General features: G+C 29.4%; 1 protein-coding gene across 1 annotated transcript in view; it reads left to right on the top strand.

The window, feature by feature from the left end:
- The window catches only part of LOC111638794 (serine/threonine-protein kinase LATS1-like), a 40,022-nt gene extending 19,963 nt beyond the window's left edge, over positions 1-20,059 (top strand). Inside the window, exons 3-9 of the mRNA XM_023384549.1 lie at positions 6,978-7,113; positions 7,696-7,836; positions 15,036-15,176; positions 15,266-18,091; positions 18,166-18,348; positions 18,646-18,752; positions 18,877-20,059. Coding sequence (XP_023240317.1) covers positions 6,978-7,113; positions 7,696-7,836; positions 15,036-15,176; positions 15,266-18,091; positions 18,166-18,348; positions 18,646-18,752; positions 18,877-19,320 — 3,978 coding nt within the window. The 3' untranslated portion in view covers positions 19,321-20,059. The remainder of the gene's footprint in view (positions 1-6,977; positions 7,114-7,695; positions 7,837-15,035; positions 15,177-15,265; positions 18,092-18,165; positions 18,349-18,645; positions 18,753-18,876) is intronic.
- Positions 20,060-20,831: the final 772 nt, after the last annotated feature.

Genomic DNA, 20,831 nt, shown 5'->3' with positions numbered 1-20,831 from the left:
TAATTAATCTAAATTGTTCTTCAAATCAATTTTATTGCATGAATTTCTCCAAGAACACATTAAGAAACAATAAGTCAACTTTACATTTATTAGCAGTACAGAATAGCTTACTTCTGCAATCCAAATAATGAATTCTATGTAGAGAAATTTCTTTAGCATAGCAAAAATAAAAAAATCTAACAGTAACAATGAAAATTTCCTCACTATAAGTAATTGGCATAAGTCTAATTGTCATCAGCTATATTATTGAAAATAATAAAATGTTTTGTGGAAACTGGGAATACTGCATATACAAACATTAGGCAGATCAGCTTTAATGACAAATGAAATACTATCATAGTATTAGCAGCAGTTAATGATTTGCAGTAACTAGCATGAGAGCCATTTCATAAGTCTGTGGGATTTCCCAGTCATTTGTAATACAGATTTTGAAAAGAAAAAAATTCAGTCCATTTCATTTCATTGCCATTGAGCATTAAAATAACTGATTATGCTAAATTGGTTAATTTTTGCAATTGGCTTTTAATTCAAATTGATGACAAACTTCCATCATCTATTCTGTTGTCTGGTGAGGCCTATTTTTATTTGATAAGAGTGATCAACACATAAAACATAAATTATTGGTCAGATGAGAATCCACTCTGGTTAAGAGAAACTAATCATAAAGTTCAATCACAGATTAATGTGAGATGTAGGATTTTTCAACACAGTAGTCTGCACAATCAGCCCATTTTCTTTTATGAGTGGTTTTTGATATTTGCATACAATTTTGCAAGAAATAGTTTCCAACTTGATAGAAGATTTGCCATTGACTTAGTACAGTAATACCACAAACGTATGCGATAGGTGAGGCCAAGCGATAACCGCGTAAGTCTGGGTATAATTTTGCACTTTGTTAAAATGCAAATTGGATGTATGTAAGCTAATAAATGTTCTCGTTAATCTTATCTCGTCTTTTGATTTGTTCACGGTTACAAGAAATCACCACATAGTCTCTCAAGTCTCCATAGATATAACAAACACAGAAATAAATAACACAAAATAAATTGTAGCTGTGTGTCGATTTCGCACGGCACATTCGAACATGTAAGCTAAACAATAGTGTGGGGGAAGTGAGTAATTAAGAGTTGCATGGCACTCAAACAAAAGACAAATCAACGAGATTTGAAAATCTCGTAAATCTGGGTTTGCGTATGTTGGGGTAGCGTAAGTCAAGGTATTACTGTATTGACAAATGTTTTAGTGCAACATTGGATTCCCCATTCCACCATACTGAGATGCATCTGCGAACAGACTGGTTGCATCATGTTATTTCAGATTACTGGTTGGTTGAGGATCTGCAGAATGTCCATAAGATGTAACTCCATTGGACTTTTTTCTTTAGTGTTATCTAGAAGATAACATTTATTCAACTACTAAAACTACAAATGCAATTTGCAGGGTAGAATTGCAGCAGCAGGTGCAGAAGTTACTGCAGACATCATTCAAAGTGTTTGAGATTTAATTGCCTCTAAAGTTCAGTTATGTATTGACATTGTAGGACAGCATTTTGAGTATATCATTAATTAAATTTAGATGCACAATGTTTTTCTTTTGTTATGTTAAAGAAGCGTCTCTGCATAGCATTCATTCTTTGGCTTGCAGAAGTAAGCTACTCTGCACTATTTATGAAGATAATGTTAACTAATATAATGTTTCATAATGTGTTCTTGGAAAAATTTATGCAATAAAATTGATTTGATGCAAGATTTAGACTAATTTCATCATTCTCTACTTTACAATTAGAAAATTTGGTATATTTGAAATTGCAAATAAAATAAAATTTTAATGCTCTTCAAAATGAGTTTCAATGTCAATGAATATGTCATCATATGTGATTTACTGATAATAAGCATCATTTTTATAAACATAACTAACATTTTAAAATTATAGTGTGTTTTCACTTTTATGAAACACCCTGTATAGACTTTTTTGGCAGAAGTTGCCATTGAGCATTTTGGCTTGTCTGTGCAAATCTACTTCTGGTAAAATGACAACTTACTAGCGTTATTACTTACTTGTAAGCATAGTTTGTTGCTTTGGTGTTGTGGATTTTCTATAATTCTGTAATAATATAGTAACATTTAAAAAATTATTTATGCTCTCATATGATAGAATATATATATCTATATATATTCTATCATTTATGCTCTCATAAATATATATCTATATAATATATAATATAATCTATATCTATATAATATAATCTATATAATATATATCTATATATATTCTATCCCTTTACATAATTTTGGTAATGACTCATTTCTGGGTTTGTGGAAAATCTGGAGTCATAAAATGTTATCAAAGGGATTGGGAAGAGAAACAGTAGGACATATGTTTTGAGAGGTATTGTACCATGTTTTTTTTTCTTCAGTAGGGAGGACATTATAATATTTTCCCTACTCAAGAAAAAAAAACCACAGTTTTAAAAAAAAAGTTGACATGACAGATCTTGAAAATTAGAAATCTTTAAAAATATCTGCTGAAAAATGGTTTTTAAAAACTAAATAAATATAAAAGACTTATGACATTAGTCTGCTATTAATCTCATTAAAATTACAAACAAGTGGACTTGTGTCATAAGAGAAGAATTCTTAATCAGGGATCTATGGACTCCTTGGGTTCTGTGGGCTTGGAAGGGTAAAAATCAACTTTAACTTCCCTATTATGGTTATACTTTTACTAATAAAATCTTTTGACATTTGATTATATATATTTTTATTAAACAAAAATTTTTTAAACAGGCAACAACATAATGAGATTGTTGGATTTTGCTTGAGAGAAAGAATTTTATGTGGATTTAAAGAAACATTAAAATTAATAATTAAGATGTTTTCCTTAATAAATACTTTATTGTTAGTTAATGATTTACAAAAAAAGTATTTATAATTTAATCCCATGGCTTAATTATTGTCAGTGAATACAAATGAATTCATTTGTATTCATTCAATTTTTAATCATAGTTTTAATTTATTTAGTTTAAAATATATGCTCTCAATCTCAAATTAGTAGTGTCATGCCTGTCATCTATTTAGTTCTGTTGTGGAGAAAATTTTTGAATTAAAATCATATGACTTTCAGTTTATACTGGCAGTTCATATATAGTTAGAGACCCCTGCCCCTAATTTTTCCTTCTCTAGTTTTGACTTTCATCTAACACTGTTCTTGAGGTTAAGGACGGACAACAGATGGACAATAATGGGAATTTATAGGTCTACAATTTTTTTCAAATTGTAGTCCAAAAATCAATCTCTCTCTAATATCTTATGTTTTTTTTTGTTTGATGTTTTTTTTTTGAAAAAAAGCATGATATTCATAGAGAGAGAGGAAGAGATACTATAAAAATTTAAACTTGTTAAATGTTGAAAGAAACAGAAAATTAATTTTTATATACGAATGAATAGTAAATTGTATAATCTTCAAAAATCATTCACAATAACCAATTAAAACATAATAAACCAATTAACATTTGATTTACTTTTATTAAAAATTTATTATTATACATAAATAATTTAATTTTATACTGTAATTACAAATAATAGTTAATACTATTTTCATGATATTATTGAGAAATACTATCATGGAAATATTAGACACACCTTAATAAGAAATCATTTAAAAAATTAAAAATTTATAAAGTTTTACTTTGTATTTCTTTAATATATTAAATTAATTTCATATTGTAGAAACCACTACTAAATCTAGTTTGTTGCTCTTTATGAACAGCTTCAACTTTCATAAGAAAATGAATTTGTTACTACAGCCTTTATTCTTGAGCAAGAAGGAAAAAGTTTTAATTTATAATAATCATAATAATAATTTATTTAAAAAACAAATTTTTATAAGAGAATCTAAAAAATGTTGACAATATGTAGAAAAACTCATTTCAGACATATGTGTTTTTGTTTTGTCAGTTAAATTATATGGAGGATAAAATTTAATTTTAATCAGAAATCAAAATTTTTTCTATAGAAATAGTTTGTATTTGAGTGCATTACATGTAGATTGGATTGAAAAATACTTAAAATGTGATTTCTAAACTTTTTTATCCTGCTTTCTTATTTAATTCTGTTATTTTAGATGAGCATATGTATTATTTTATAAATGACCATCAATATAAACAGATAATAAAATCAATTAAACTGACTTTATATTTAAATTAATAAGATCTAATTATTGTTATTTCACTTCTCATAGATATTGTGAATTACTTTTTGCTAAATACTTTATATGATAAAATTTTATAATAATTTTGCACGTTGAAAAATATAAAAAGTAAATTCCTATTTTTAATTGTTTTGAATATGGAAATTGCAAAATTTTTAAAAAAAGAATTCATTGAAAAAATAAGATTAAGGATTGAAAAATATATGATTAGAGAATTAAAATATATATTTTTTTATGAATAAATGTTTGATTTACTCGTATTTTGTTTTAAACTAAATATTAAAAACTTTTAGCTTGCATGTAGATGTTCATTTTTAAAGAAAAACATCTGTTTTGTCTTTCTTTTTTCTCAAAATAGTTACTAATAGTTGGTAAAAATGTACAGTTAAAATGTATCCTTCAATTTTTCTCTTAAATTTAAGACTTTTCTCCTCAGAGAGATCTTTATAAAATTTTGACATTTGATACTGAAGTATTTGCAGAAATTTCTTCTTTCTTTGTTTTTTAAATCAATAATTGTTGTTTACATTTTCCAAATCTTCTGACATCTCTTCCTAGTACAGTTTAATCACTTTCTTAATGTGTATTGTTTATAACTAAGAAAACTACTCATTTCCAATTTTATGGACTATTATTAGTATTTTCCATAAAATTTTGTTGATTAAATTCAGAATATTTTGTTACTACAGCCTTTACAAATTGTCTTAGGAAAAAAGTCTACTCTCATGGCTTCAATATAGCAAAGGAGGTTTAAATTATACTTATGCAATCAGTTATGTTAAAGTTCTTTCAACTTTGTATTGCATTTAAATCCAGATCAGAACTCATTATATTTGAAATAAGAGTAAAGGCTTATCTGTACATGATTACTCATATAATGTCATTTTTTGTCCATTGGTTGTTATTAAGAGATAGATGAAGGCAATATCAGTTAGGATGTGTCACTTTCACTATCTCTTGAGGATAACCAGATGTATTATCTGAACAGAGTATTAATTTAAAATGTAGGTTATTTTTTATTTGAAGTATTTTTTTAAACTTTCACAAGAAAATGATTATAAAACTGATCCAAAAAACGTTAAGGAATTATTCAGGATGTTTTGTTTGCTTGGCAAATATGAAAAGTTTATTTCTGTCATTGTTTTTAAAATTTTAACAATTTGTTCAGTATTTAAGAGATTGACTATATATTTTTATGCATTAGCAAAAGTGCACTATCTTAGGAAGATTTTAAATTGGTAACTATTTTTTCTTTTCTTGAAATAAATGTTTTTGCTAGCATCTTTTTCTAAAATAGCATGATTTTGTCTATATTAACAACATGATCAGATATGTTGTCTTTCTCCTGATAATTTCTTAAAACTACTTGACAGTTTATTGCAGTTTTAATGTCCTTTAGATACTGCCTCACTTAAAACGTTTACATTATGCAGAAATTCCTTCACTTAAAGTTTTGAAATTATCTTTAAGAAGCATCAAATGGTTTTAGACATAACTGATATTAACATGTAGTTTCATTAAAGTAATCAAATATATTCATTTTTTTCTTGATAACAGAGCTACACAGAGAGTTTTTTTGTGAATGATCTTCAGTTTAGATATGTAAGCTTTTTCTATTTTTCCAATGATTGGCTTTCTGACAATCTTTACAATTTTTGCACCTTGGAAAGTAGAAAGATACTACTGAATTTTAAACTTCTGTACCTTCTTTCTTAATGTAACTTACGATAATTCATTTACAATGAAAATGAAAGTAACCATAGTTCTGATCCTTCTTCCTGAAAACATTCTAGCATTTTAATAGAAGGACATCACTTTCTTAACTTTTTGGATATTTTTTTACTAGTCATTCATTTAGTTTAGATCAGAGGTTGCCAAAGTAGTGGTCTGTGAGAAAATTTCACTGGTCCCCAGAAAAATGTGGAATATACTTACTCATCACGTTAAGTTATGTTTTAAGATGCATTGAAACATAATTCAATTCATAATAATATGTGAAAAGTTATAAAAACTCGTAGAATATAGTCATTGTCTTTATATTGATATATCACGTATACAACAGTGTTTCATTTCCACCAATTCATGTGCGAAGAAGTATTTACTTTCAACACTTGGGGCATCACTGTCGCCATAAAAGCTTCTCTAGTCGGACCTCTACCGCAATCCAGACGCAAACGCAAATCAGTCACGTGATTAAAAGCTTTTACGGCGAGGAGTTTTACGCCCATTTTTACGGTAGTGACGTCTCAGCCTAAGGCTAAAAGAGGAACTTTCTGTTTCTTTAATTTTTTTAATGTTAGTTAAAGAATATAGTTTGCATTTTTATGAATAAAAATTTGACAGTTTCAACTGCTTTTTATTTTATAAAATCCGTCTTCTTGCGCCACCAGAGGGCATATATATATCAGTTGAAGCATTTAAAGGTGGGCTTTTTATTAACTAGACACATTTTATGTGTTCTTAGATCACAATTTTTTTTATAAATACATTTAACACTTAAAAAATCCTATTAGTGGTCCTCGGGATTTAAATTATGAATTTACTGGTCCGTGAGGTCAACAAGTTTGGTGACACTAGTTTAGATGATATTTCTGAATTTGTAAGAATAAAAGAACACACATGATAAATGTTTTATAAGTGTACATAGACAACACAAATTGCAGTAGATCTTATTTAAAATAAAAACATTAAAAGTTAAAAACATTTAAGAAGCATCAAGAAACAAATAGTGAATTATTATATTAAAATTGTTAAATTTTATTATGTAGGTAGATGGACGTTCACTTCAGGGATATACTAATCACCAAGCAGTTGAAGTATTACGTAATACCGGAAAAATTGTAAAATTGCGTCTTGCTCGTTATTTACGAGGTGTAAAATACCAGCAATTGCAACAAGCTATTGGTAAATTTTGATCTTTCTTATACTTTAATTAATTTAATTATTGTTAACTATTTTCATAAATTCATACACTTTAACACTTTCACTTCTTCCAAAAACTGGTAGTATGTAATGAAAAAACACCAAATATACCCAAACCATTTAATAATACAAATGTTTTATTCATTACCCATGAACATAATCAGGTATATATTAACAGATACTGAACATAACAACCTTAAGCAATCAAACACATTTAAATATAAAGGTTTGAAGTGGTTTAAATCATACACGTGTGTTTGTACAATGTTACCAATCTAACACATAAACATTTAAAATTTACAATTTAACAGATTATGTTAGATTAGTAATACTATACCAATGCAAGATGGTCAGATTTTGACCAAAACACTTTTAATTAATAAAGTCTGCTAACATTGATTTATTTCTCTATTTAATTAGTCAGTAATATTATTATGTACATATTACCTTTAACACAAGAACTTAAATTTTCAATATGTTTCGTTTCAAATTTGTTATATACCAGGAAATAAGTTGTTCCTTTAAAATAATATATTGATTTTGTTCAATTTTTTTTAAAAATAGCTAGTGGAAAGTTACACCTTCCTATATCAGCAACAACTCAAGTGCAAGTACATGAACCCAAGCAGCCATCTTTGATTATAGATACTTTAAATCAAACAACAGATTTAGAACATTCAACTGATATTACTAATCAAAATTACAGTAAGTGTTTATATAATTTCAGGTATCTTTTACTTATTTATAAATATTTGTTATAGCAATTAATATTTTGTAGATAAATACCAAGTACTATAGCATAAATTCAATATAAACAGTCAGTTTCTAATTTACAGCCACCTAACTTAAGTCCATCTGTACTTTACAATGGCCAAAAACTAGCATATTAAAAAAAATGAGTTTAAAACAGTTGAATTTCTTATCATGCTATATTTTTGATCCAATAATCTCTATTGAGAACTCAAAAATAGCATTCTTTCAAATACAGAGGTCTCTCTTTTACTTCTCTGTAATGAATGTTTTTTGATTCATCTAGCTCATCTTCAGATACAACAAATTCTATCATTAGACTTCTTAAGTCCATTAGAACTTTTGATTTTTGAAGAATCATTCAAAAAGAAATAGAATACAATTCATATCAGCCTGAATGGAACATCATTTGCATATGTGCATTTTTTGATACAATCAAAAAAAATAATCTCTGCCACTGTTAATTGTGTTCTTGTAGTTGTGAATAATGTAAGAAGACAACAAATTTATATTTATGCTTTAATTTGTATTATTTTAAATGTGTTTTATTTTAAATTTTTACAAAAAGAATTATCAGTAATCTGTAAAGGTAAGTTTTATTGACAGGAAAAAATTAGACAAGTTTGCTCTATTTATTTATTTATTAAAATTTATTTGCTCATTTTGATGAGTCTACAAAAAATTGTCATTTGTAAAAACATCTAACAATTAAAAAATATTTGCAAATCTAGCAAAGAAATTAAATAGTTTATTTTAAAGTGATACAATCAAATTTTGAAATCAAGAATCATAAAACAGCAAATCTAGTTTATAACCTCTTGACTTAAGACAACCAAAAATGGTGTATTGAAAAATTATTTTAGAGTCTAAACAATCAGTTTAATTTGCTAATAGAATGATATAACAATGCAATGTTAAATGTAATACCCAGAAGATCCATATAAGTTATATAAAAGTGCACATAGAATGGAAGACAAAGCAAAAGAATGTATGAACAAACTATTTAAAGAGCAAAAAAGGTTTTACTACCTAGGATCTACAATAAGAAAACTCTCCAAAAGAATGAATGAACATTAAAGTTGATTAGTAAAGCTGACACTGATTAGTACACTTTCAACTCAGTGGTTCTATGATCAAAGTATTAAAATTCTGTGAAATCATTCCCATATTATTAAAGAACATAACTTTTCTCTACAACTCATAATACTAGAAAAATTATGTATTTATTATTTCAAAAAAATTGTGAAGTTATAAATAAGCATAATGCCCACATTCTTTCCTGAACATGGAGATGGTTATTGGACTCATTAAACATATCTATATACAACAGAATAATTAGCAGCTTTCCTGTTTTATAATTTTATTTACTTTTATTGACAAGACTATGTCTTGTTTATAAAATTGCAGTGCCGTCAATGACTTATCACCTTAGAGGTATGAAGGAGTACATGTCAGGAGTTGCAATTTGGCACAGAGTATTAGGTGCCCAAATCATGCACATACTGTAGAAAAAAAAACCAGGCTTGTAGGTAGTCGGGATTGAGAATAGAGTTAAAATAAAATACAAAATGGACACTCTTTCTACAAACAGGCACTAGTGTGAGATTTGTGCATATGTTGCTCATTGGGAAGTTGGAAATGTGAATGTTGCAAAATCGAATTTTGACAAACAAATCTTTGAAAAATCCCATTTATCTGTCTCGTGTTATTTCCAACATATCTCTGGTCGCAACCTGCTGACTTTAACCAGTTGACCTAAGATATCTCATTTCAGTATCAGAACATTTTTGAAACTAGATGGAGCTAGTTGTTATAAATTTATATTAAAACTGACTTAAAAAATATAGTCAGATAATGTTTTTTGTTTTTACATTTATTAATATATTTATTTTGTTTGTGCAAAATAAAAAACTTTTGGATGATTCAATAGCCATGATTATTTTTTTCAAAAACGGGAAATTTTCGTTAGGCATTGACAAAAATCAATCTGGGGCGACACGCAATGGAAATTTCAACATTGGATAGGTTAATTTCACTGAAAATGCATCATGACCATGGTCAAGGCTGGCAAAGTTTGAACAATCATGCTCAAAACCAGCGATACCAAAGAAGATTGGAGAATGAGAATGAGACCCGCAGTGAGCATCGAAGTGATCCTGTTTACTGTAGCCAAGAACAGGCCTGTGACAATGCAACCCGTCGTAACCACGGTGGCAACAAAGCCCACCATAATCTATGCCAGGACCACAAGTACTGGTATCAACTTTTCCTTATTGGAGAGTGCTCATTTTTTTCTTTTCCTTAGAAAATGGTGCAGTTGAACCCTGAGTCTCCGAGACATAGTCTTGTCCCAAAAATGACTTTGGCGTTTTACTTGTTTTNTTATATTACACTACTGCAATCATGGAAGTATTATTTAGATTGCCATAGAGTATAATAATTATTATATTTGTTTGATTCTTAAACATTATGTAACGTAATAAATTCAAACACTTGGCATTCTAACATCTTTATTTAATTAAGTTGATATGTGTTATTATATTTGTAATTATTTATTTAATTTATGTGTGGTAAAGGAAACAATTTCTATATCAAATGTTGTTTAAATGCTTAAAAATTGGAACACAGCAAGATTCAAAAGTTAGAAATTTTCAAAGAATAGAACTGTTTTTTTTCTTTTTTCATTCATTTCTGATGAGGGCCTGTAAAAGACGGCCAAAAACGCTTGAATATTAAAATTTCTTTATTTATTATGTGCTGGAATTTGCATTTAGGTGTCAGTTAGTTGATTATATTGTTCAAGTTAAGTGTGCCATTTTTTTGTTTGAATTACAAATAACAATTGTAACAATTCAAAGTTCAGTTGCTGCATTTTTTCCTAAATGATTTTTTTTTTGTTTAAATGTTTGCCAGTTCTTTCATCGTTCATTCTTTCTCTCATCTTTTCTTCCATCTAAATTATAATGTAAATTAGAATTTACATTATAATTTTTGAAGCCACACTACATAAAATCATATATTATGTACTTTTTTGTGTTATTTTGTAACGATATTAGATTCAAACAATTAAATTTTTATAATGATGTGTTAAATCAAATAATTATAGTTGTGAAACTAAATGGTCTCATGCTGCTGTTGCATCATCAGTTATTAATTGATATTGCTGATTTATTGTTCCTTCAGTTAATAGTTTACCAAATACTGTGATCTTCCATGCACATGATGTCATATCTATAACACACTTGCAACAGATATAATATATTGCAATTCAAAACAATTTTTTAAGAGGCTAGGTTATATGACTAGACCAGACCGCTCCTCATTACAGTAGTCTTGGTAGCCAGTGACTTACTTTCCATCACTTCAATTGGGCTATGTAGTTTATTGATGTTCTCTCTGCAGTATTTATGTTGCATATTAAATTTATTGATATACATTATCAACAGAAAGTCTAAGACCAACAATAAAATATGTGGTACAATAAAACTAACTGACAATAAAACTAATAAAACTATAAACAATAAAATTAAGTTAATTACTTTTATTGTGACTAGTTCAGGTTTTCACAGGTGTCAACAGCAACTAGACACAAGAATTTAACATAAAAATTGTCAAACCTTGCTTACATGACACCATGAGCTTTAAACACTGCTGTACAAACTGTGACATAAGCTCCAACAGTAGATGAGGTAGGCAGAAGGGATGCTATGCCATCCAACTTTTATAGATATCCAGAGTTTTTGGGCATTGTGATGAGTCTTTTGCTGAATTTTTGTCCATAAAGTCCCAAAGCAGTTCAATAGGAGACAAATCAGGTGACTATGGTAGCTATTCCATGAATTGCAGCACACCTACTGCTTTTATAGATTGGATGTATGCTTAGGGTTATTATCTTGAAAGACAAAACCATCTTCAAGAAGACATTGACCAGAGTTTGTTAAACAAGACACCTGTTTTGTGGTGAACAAATATTCTACAGTTTTGAAACTATTCAGTCCATAGCACCTGCATTCATCCACTGTGGATCAGTTCTTTTGCTTTTTTGCCCACTTCAGTGGTTTAGCATTATTTCCACAGCAAAGGAATGGCTTTTATGCTGCAACTCTACCATGGAGACCAGCCTTCTGCAATTGACTCTTCTCTGTAAATTGTTGGCTTTTTAGATGGGTGTTTGCCTCACATTATTTATGAAAGATGTAATAGCTGGCATAGTTAGTCACCTATTTCACATGCTAGATATGACGACAAATTTGTCCTACAAACTGATGTGGATTTGGGTCTTCCTGTTCATCAATGATCAGAATGGTTTCCAGTTCTCTTTATCCTCTCAAATGCATAATTGGGTAAATTGAGTTGTCTTGCTATTTCCTGTTATGTAAAACCCTGATCATGCAAAGCACAAATGACTGCATGTTTTTCAGTGCTAATAGATAAACTTCCTGTTTTTTACAAGACATTTTATGATGTCTGGTCACAATCTAGCCATACACTGATGCTATCTTCTAAATTGTCTTATCAAACTCATTATAAAATAAACATACACAGTGTGACTGATTACAAGTCAATAATTCATATTTTATGGAAACATGGTTGTCTTAAATACGTCTATATACATCTCAAAGCCAGATATTTTTAATAATAAGCCAAATGATAACCATTAAATTTAATAAGAGATGATGCCTAACACCTGTCTTGTCTAATACCAAAATTACTTAAATTTTATTTCTTAATAGTAGTACTACTTTTCACTATTATTAATAAATTCATTCAAATGATCATCGATTCATTATTATGATCATTTGGTTTATTATTGTTGGTTTTAAACTTTATCAGTAATATATATTTGCTTCTTATTACAGTAGTGGAGAACTGTCCTAAGTGACATTTTTTTTTTAAATGTTACATAGGACTTTTCATAACCAAAGAAACTTCATAGGGATCATGTAGTGCCAATTCTAATAATTGAAATTTAGGCACTGAAATTGAAAATAATATATAGGACCCTTCATCATGGAAAAAGTGGCAAATATATGCTGTTCCAATAAGCATAACTCAAAATGTATCATTTGGCAGTTAGGACCATTCTCTATTACAGCAATAAAATATTGGTTAAAATTTTATAAAATTTACTAACCTTAGTTGACTGGTTTAAAATATTATTTGAATTAAAAAGAAACTAAAATCAACTGATTTTATTTCAAATAATAATGATAAATAAATAATCTAATCCAAAGTCACATTAGATAGGGTAACCAGATGTCTCCAATTTCCAGGGACTTTTCCCAGTTTTGCTTGATTGTAACATTTGATTGTAGAATCAGTCTTTGAATTGAGCAATTTTATTAACAGGCCAATATAATAATATCAATTTATAGATAAATAAATAAATTTTTAAAAATAACCAAAGTTCAATCAGTTTTAGATCCCATTTTCACTGATTCTGAAATTGTTCCCATTTGGAGTGTAAATAATATGGTCAGCCTACTTTAGAAGAGCAGATGATGGTAGGCTGCTTCTTTAACAAAAAAATAATGAGGCTGCTTCTTTAACAAATGAACTCCTTATTTAATGGTATTTCCTTATTAAGCATTGAAGTTTCTTCACTGCTGCAAAGGAAATGCTTACAATCTCTCTCTTATTATTCAGACATTATAAAGTTTGTATAAAATTTATTTGTAATGCTGTTTTTTAATTCTGAAGTATAAAAAAAAAGTTGTATTATATTATGATGGATGCCCTATCATATTCAATGCTATTTTTTAAATTGCAGCTGTATTTTTTATGATAGGTTTATGTAAAATAATACCTAGAATTTATGTTTCAATATTTTCTTGTCTTGATTTTTTTATATTAATATTTAGATTCCAGTAAGTAATATTATTGATTATTTGGTTTGTTTTTCAAAGTATGCTGACTTGTATCTTCTTATCTGCAAAATTCATCTTTACTTTATAAAAGCATACTCTACATTAGTGGTTCTCAAAAGTATTTTATCTGTAAACCAATTAAATCAGGTCACAGATAAGCCAAACTTTTTTCACTTTTTATCCTATAAATATCATGCTAGATGTGTGCCAAAATGTTTTTCATATTCAGTAATATAGCATAAGAGATATGTGATGTATGAAATGTTCATTTTTCTGATTAAACGGCATAGAATTTTATTTTGGAAAAGTCTGCAGACCGCCAGTGGTCCATGGACCATATTTAGACCACACTCTACTGCTCTACATGATGAACATTAAATTAGAAATCCTTTAAAAAAATTTTTAAAGGATTTCTAATTTATTTATATAAAATATGTTTTATCATTTTGTAATGCATCAGTTTTATAAGTAGCTTTCAGTCAAACATTTTTTTATATTTTAAGAAATGCAATTCTTAGAAAGGAGTTTAAAAAGTAAAACTATGTTTTGCATTATCTGTTATTTTTTGTTTTCATACATAACAAATTTTCTGATTTAGTTGCGATGATTTGTCCTATTTATTAACTAATTGCACTAATTTATATATATATATATATATATATATTTTTATTAATTTTGAAAAAAGGAATTACGTATCTGAACATATCCAAAAAATAATTTGTTTATCAATCTTCGGTTTAAATAAAAATGCCATTGGCATCTTATTTTTTTTTTTGCAATTTGTATAATGTTTCACTTCTGATATTAATCAGTTGAAAGAGACTTGGTTCTGTTTATAGTCAGATAATTTATCAATGAAATTTGCTGATTTATAATTTTTAAATTTATAAACATATTTTTCCTTTCATTCTGTAGTTTTCCAAATATGCACTTCTTCAGCTTTATATGATAATTAATTTAATTATTATGACAAAGAATAATATTTTGATTATTATAATATACATCATATGATGATCTCTTCTTTCTTTGAGTGCTTCTTATTTTATTTATAAAACTAGAGCTGTAAGGAAGTTCATATTATACTTATATAATTATTTTTTGATTATATAAGATACATATTATCAATTATACAAATTGAGTTAAATTTGAAGACTTGAATCCATTTTTATGAATTAGATTAATGGAATCAGCAAATTGTTTTCCTGATTTCTGTTATCAATAAAGATGATATATGCCATTTTTACAAATTTAGTAGATTAATGGAATTTTAAATATTTACTTGTTTTTTTTCTTCCCCTCAATTGCAGGAACCATCACATCGGATAACAAAGCTATCATCAGGCAAATCCATTGAACCAAATTTAGAAGGCAAGCAAGATGCTGTAACAGAAAATCAAAAACATGAAATTAATGGTCTCACAAGATCTAGTTAGTGTTAAGTTAATTTAAATAAATGGTAATATTTTTTTTTTGTTTGTTTTATAATTTATGACATATATTTTCTTCTACTTTATTAGATCTTTTGAATGCAAAACCTCTTCGGAAATTAAATGTTCAAGAAAGCTGTAACCGGGAATTATCTAGATCTGTGGAAAATTCTGGTAATGCACATACAGATAACTCTGGTATTAGCATCACTGGTCTTCAACATCGAATTCTTCCTGATGCACCCAAATTAATTGGTGGAAATGGAAAACATATTTCAGATTCTCAGAATCATCATCAACTTTCTCGACAACAGTCACCAAATTTTCCACACAATGAACCTCCTCCACCTCCACCTCCACCTCGAGGGATACAGGGTCCTCCAACTCCACCTTTAACTCAGACTCCTTATGGTGGTTTAGTTGGAAATCATGTTCAACATTTTCTAAAACGGATATCTCCTGTGCCACATGCTTCAAGACAGCAAACTGTTGGGTCTTCCTCTTCAACACCACAGCGAGGAACGAGTCCAGTTGCATTAGGTTGGGCTACTGCTGTGGTATCAAATGCCATTCAAGCAAAACAGCAATTAGCTCATCAACTTCAAAATTTAAATATTTACTCTAGTAGTACATCATCATCACGAACTGAACCACCACCACCATATCCATCTAGTTCTTCATTATATTCTTCTTCTCCTCCATCATATGCATCATCTAGCTCAGGAAGACAGAGTCCTACACCAACAATCAGTAGTAGTGAATATTCAGTGCCGCCTGTTTTACAGCATAAGAAAACACCACCACCGTCTGAAAATTCTATACAAACACAACATTCTTATAACTTTCAAGCCACTTCTGCACATGTATCAGTTTCTGCAGCAACTGTTTTGACTACAGCCATTCCTCGTACTACTTCATTACAAGCATGGAGTGTACGTCAAGCAAAATCACAACCTCCAGTTATTATGCAATCTGTGAAAAGCACCCAAGTGCAAAAACCAGTTCTTCAAACAGCTATAGCTCCTACTGCTCCAGCTGTAACCACTGCATCACATGCAGTATCATATATTCAACAAACAAATCAACTACCTGCTTGTTTAACTCTTGCTCAAATGAATCATGCCACACCTTTTTCTTCAGTACAAAGTGTCCCAACATATTCTCAAAATTTACAGGCACCCATTAATAGTTCATCAAATTCTCAAATAACTTCTACTTCCTCTCCTGCAGATGTCTATCATACATTGGCAACTGGACAAGTAACAAATTCTACATTTTATACTTCAAATGCTCGCAGTCATTTAACAACAACTGCCATTCTAACTGCTAGTCAGCAGACACAAACTTCATCATCATATATGATACCATATTCATCAAACATAAATTTATTTACCAATTCTAACCAAATGCCCCCTCCACCTTATACGTCTTCAATTCAGTCAAGTGGAATAGCAAATCTTCCACCTTCTTATTCAGCTATTGTTAAAAATACTGGTAATTCATGTGGAGAATGTGTAACTGTAAATGCTAATTTAACAACCATAGCACCTCATTTGCCAAACAAACAAAAGAAGAAAGTGAAACAAGATGGACCATTAGGTATAGTATCTGTGCATAATCAACTGGCATCTACTGTACCAACAACAGATCCTCCAAGCTATGAAACCAGCATTGCTGCATTAGCTGCACAAAAAGCAGCTTCTTCTGCACTTAATAACAATTTACCTCCATCTTTTACAAATTCTGGAAATCCTGTTTCAGTTAATATATCTATTTCTGCACCATTAATTAGTAGTAAAACATCGAATCATCCTACAACATGTAATTTAGTAGATACTGTAGAAAGCATATGTATTTCACAAGTTTCAGCTCTTTCAGATGCAAATAATATGAGAGTAAATCTTAACATGCAAGGTGAATCTATGCCTTTTTCTTCACATTCTTCTTTGCAAAGAAAGCCATCACCAGTTTCCATGGATACAGCAAGTTCAGCATCAAGATCAGACTCTCCAGTTTCACATGGTCTAAGTCAGTCTCCTGTTTCATTTATGTCTACCACATCTACTTCATCACCATCAACACAATCAGACACAACACAAGATAGTAGGAAAAATCCTTCATCACCATCTTATAAACTTTCTCATCAATCTCCAATACCTCCAAGAAAAGTCTTATCAAAAGAAAAGGAGGAGGAAAGAAGAGAATCAAAAGTTAAAAATTATTCCCCAGCTGCCTATAAATTTTTCATGGAACAACATGTAGAAAATGTCTTAAAATTTCATCAGCAGAGAGAGCATAGGCGACAGCAATTAGAAACTGAAATGGCAAAAGTAGGTTTATCTAATGAAGCTCAGCATCAGATGCGAAAGATGTTACATCAAAAAGAATCAAATTATATTCGTTTAAAAAGAGCAAAAATGGATAAATCCATGTTTACAAAAATTAGAACAATTGGAATTGGTGCATTTGGAGAAGTTGCATTAGTTAGCAAAGTTGATACTAATCATTTATATGCAATGAAAACTTTAAGAAAAGCAGATGTTTTAAAAAGAAATCAGGTGGCCCATGTCAAAGCTGAGAGAGACATTCTAGCAGAAGCAGATAATGAGTGGGTAGTTAAGTTGTATTATTCTTTTCAAGATAAAGACAATCTGTATTTTGTGATGGATTATATTCCTGGTGGCGATCTCATGTCCCTGTTAATCAAACTAGGAGTATTTCAGGAATCACTTGCCCGGTTTTACATTGGAGAACTTGTGCTTGCAGTTGAAAGTGTTCACAAAATGGGATTTATTCATAGAGATATCAAACCTGATAACATTCTTATTGATCGAGATGGTCACATTAAACTAACAGACTTTGGTCTATGCACAGGGTTTCGTTGGACTCATAATTCAAAATATTATCAGAGTAATGGTAAGTGTTTTCACAATTGCAATGTATATGAATTCTGTTATAATATATTTGATACATTCATTTCTAATTTTCAGGGGAACACAGTCGCCAAGATTCAATGGATCCAGAAGAAAAATGGAATAACAAATGCCATTGTAAGAGTAGTGCCAATTTAAAACCTTTAGAAAGGAGGAGGCGAAGAGAACATCAAAGGTGTTTAGCTCATTCATTAGTTGGTACACCAAATTATATTGCACCTGAAGTGTTAATGAGGACTGGTTAGTGTATTATTTAATTTCATAATTTTTATACATAATTCTGTGACCAAAAGGTGTATAAATGACAGAAAATTTAATGACAAAATTGGTAGTTTAATATCTGACAAAAATTTTTTACAAAATGAATTGGAAGTGGAATGAAGAAGTTTTTAGTTTGTAAATTTTCTTTCTGGAACAGTCTAGGATGCATTTTATATATGTGAAATGCCAAATTATTTATTTCTTAAAATTTTTCAAATAAAATAAATGTTACTTTATGAAATTTTAATAATTCATTGAAATTCTGTTATTTTATAGGTTATACACAGTCATGTGACTGGTGGAGTGTTGGGGTAATTTTATATGAAATGTTAATAGGACAACCTCCTTTCTTGGCCAGTACTCCTGCAGAAACACAATACAAGGTGAGTATTAAAGTTCTCATATGATTACATATAAAAACATAAAAGCATTAAATCATTATTATACATAGATTTAGAAAAATTCTATAGTATAACTAAATAAATTATTTTTTTATTTTTTTTTTAGGTGATTAATTGGGAAACAACACTACACATACCAAAAATGGCAAATCTTTCTACAGAAGCAGCAGATTTAACCTTGAAACTGTGTTGTGGACCTGATAAAAGACTGGGAAAGAATGGAGCTGATGATATCAAAAAACATCCATTTTTTGTTTCCATAGATTTTGAGGGTGGCCTCAGAAAACAGCCTGCTCCTTATCTACCTAAGATAAGGCATCCTGCAGACACTTCCAATTTTGACCCAGTAGACATGGATAAACTAAGGAGCAGCAATTCCAATTCTAGTGAAGAGAGTCCATCTGAAGAGGGATCAGAAAATGGAAAACATTCTGAGCATGCCTTCTTTGAGTTTACATTTCGGCGTTTCTTTGACGATGGAGGACAGACTTATCCTGCAAGGACTAATTTGGATGACAATGATAATCAAGGCTCGCCAGTGTATGTGTAAAGTGTGTCAAAAATGCTTGTTTCATTTTAATTTAATATCATTTACTATATAATAGAAAGAAATCCATTTATCTCAATAAGATACTGTTCTGTATATCCTTAATCTTCAGATCTCAGGGATAAAATCAATACAAAACTGCAAGAAATCCTCACGGTGTCCGGTGTCAAAACACCTTAAATGTATTAACAGAATCCGGGATCAAAAGTGACACCCAACAAAATGTGTAAGATTTATTGTGATTATGTACTTTGTCAGAAGCTTAGCTATAGTGATTGATTAAAAATATCAAGCCGTGCCTTAGAATAAACCATAAGCATAACCAATGGATATCCAACTTTGCAGAATAAAGCATCACTTTTTAAGCTACACACCTCATTGTGAAGTTGTCTTATGCAAGCATATACAAAAGAAACTTTTTATAAAAAAAAGGTGTATATAATGTATAATTTTCACTCACATAGTATGCCTTCCACAAATATGTAAAATAAGTAATCATCAAGCCTGTAAATATTGGAGTCACGACTCAAAGTCACTAAATATTTGAATAGAAAATAAATGAGGAGCGAGCTGCTTCTCGAAGGGGCATTGTTAGTCAATTTTCTGTACAGGTGTGCAAAGCATTTACAGTATGATGGTTTTAATCACATGTTGCCATTAGATTTGTATTATTGATACAGTGAGCAGCAATTATTAAATAAACAAATAAAAAGCTTTCTGCCTCTTTTTTTATTATAGTTTTTTTTTTAAATTTGATATTAAACACTTGATGTTATAAGTCTCAGTTATTGTGATAAAATAAGGAATAATGTAAAATAATAAATTATTCAATTTGCATTGAAAATACATTTTGTAAAATTATTGATAAACACTAGTATTAAATTAATCTAAAATTTCCAAAGACTGAATCTTCAATATAAAAATTCATAAACAAACATCACATACAAAAATACTTTGACATTTTCAAAGATTATGAAATACTAGCAGGCCCCGCCACGTGTTGTTGTGGCTCAAAATGTATTAATTATAAATGTATAACACTTCCCCCGTGGGGGTGAATTTTTCAAAAAATTTCTTCTTAGTGTACTGTACATTCTGTTGACATACCCTATTAAAACGCAAAAACCCGCATCTAAAATACTATAATAGAAGGCAAGTTCTTCATGGTAAGCCTTAATCCTAACCATCTCCCTTCAGTGGGGGGATTGCGACACGTATATTATATAAAAACACGTGTATTCGAATGTAGCGTTGTGTCAAAATTTCAAAGGAATCGGTAGGAACAAACGAACATTACATTTTTATTTATATAGATAGAAGAAGATCTGCTTTAGTTCATCCTCACAGAAAAGCCAATTTAGGTAGTCATACTCGTAGCGCTATCTGTTGGACATAAAAGCCTTAACCTAGATTATATCTTTTAATTTATATGAATATTTAACAGAATAATATACAGCCTATGTCCACCCTGAAGTTCCATTCTAAATATTGGTGAAAGAATTTTTGAAATCGGA

This window comes from Centruroides sculpturatus, unplaced genomic scaffold (assembly GCF_000671375.1).
Source record: "Centruroides sculpturatus isolate CEXI.00-Female unplaced genomic scaffold, Cexi_2.0 scaffold1191, whole genome shotgun sequence".
Taxonomy (NCBI): domain Eukaryota; kingdom Metazoa; phylum Arthropoda; class Arachnida; order Scorpiones; family Buthidae; genus Centruroides; species Centruroides sculpturatus.
The sequence above is the reverse complement of the archived record's forward strand: the minus strand, read 5'-3'. Positions and strand labels throughout refer to the sequence as shown.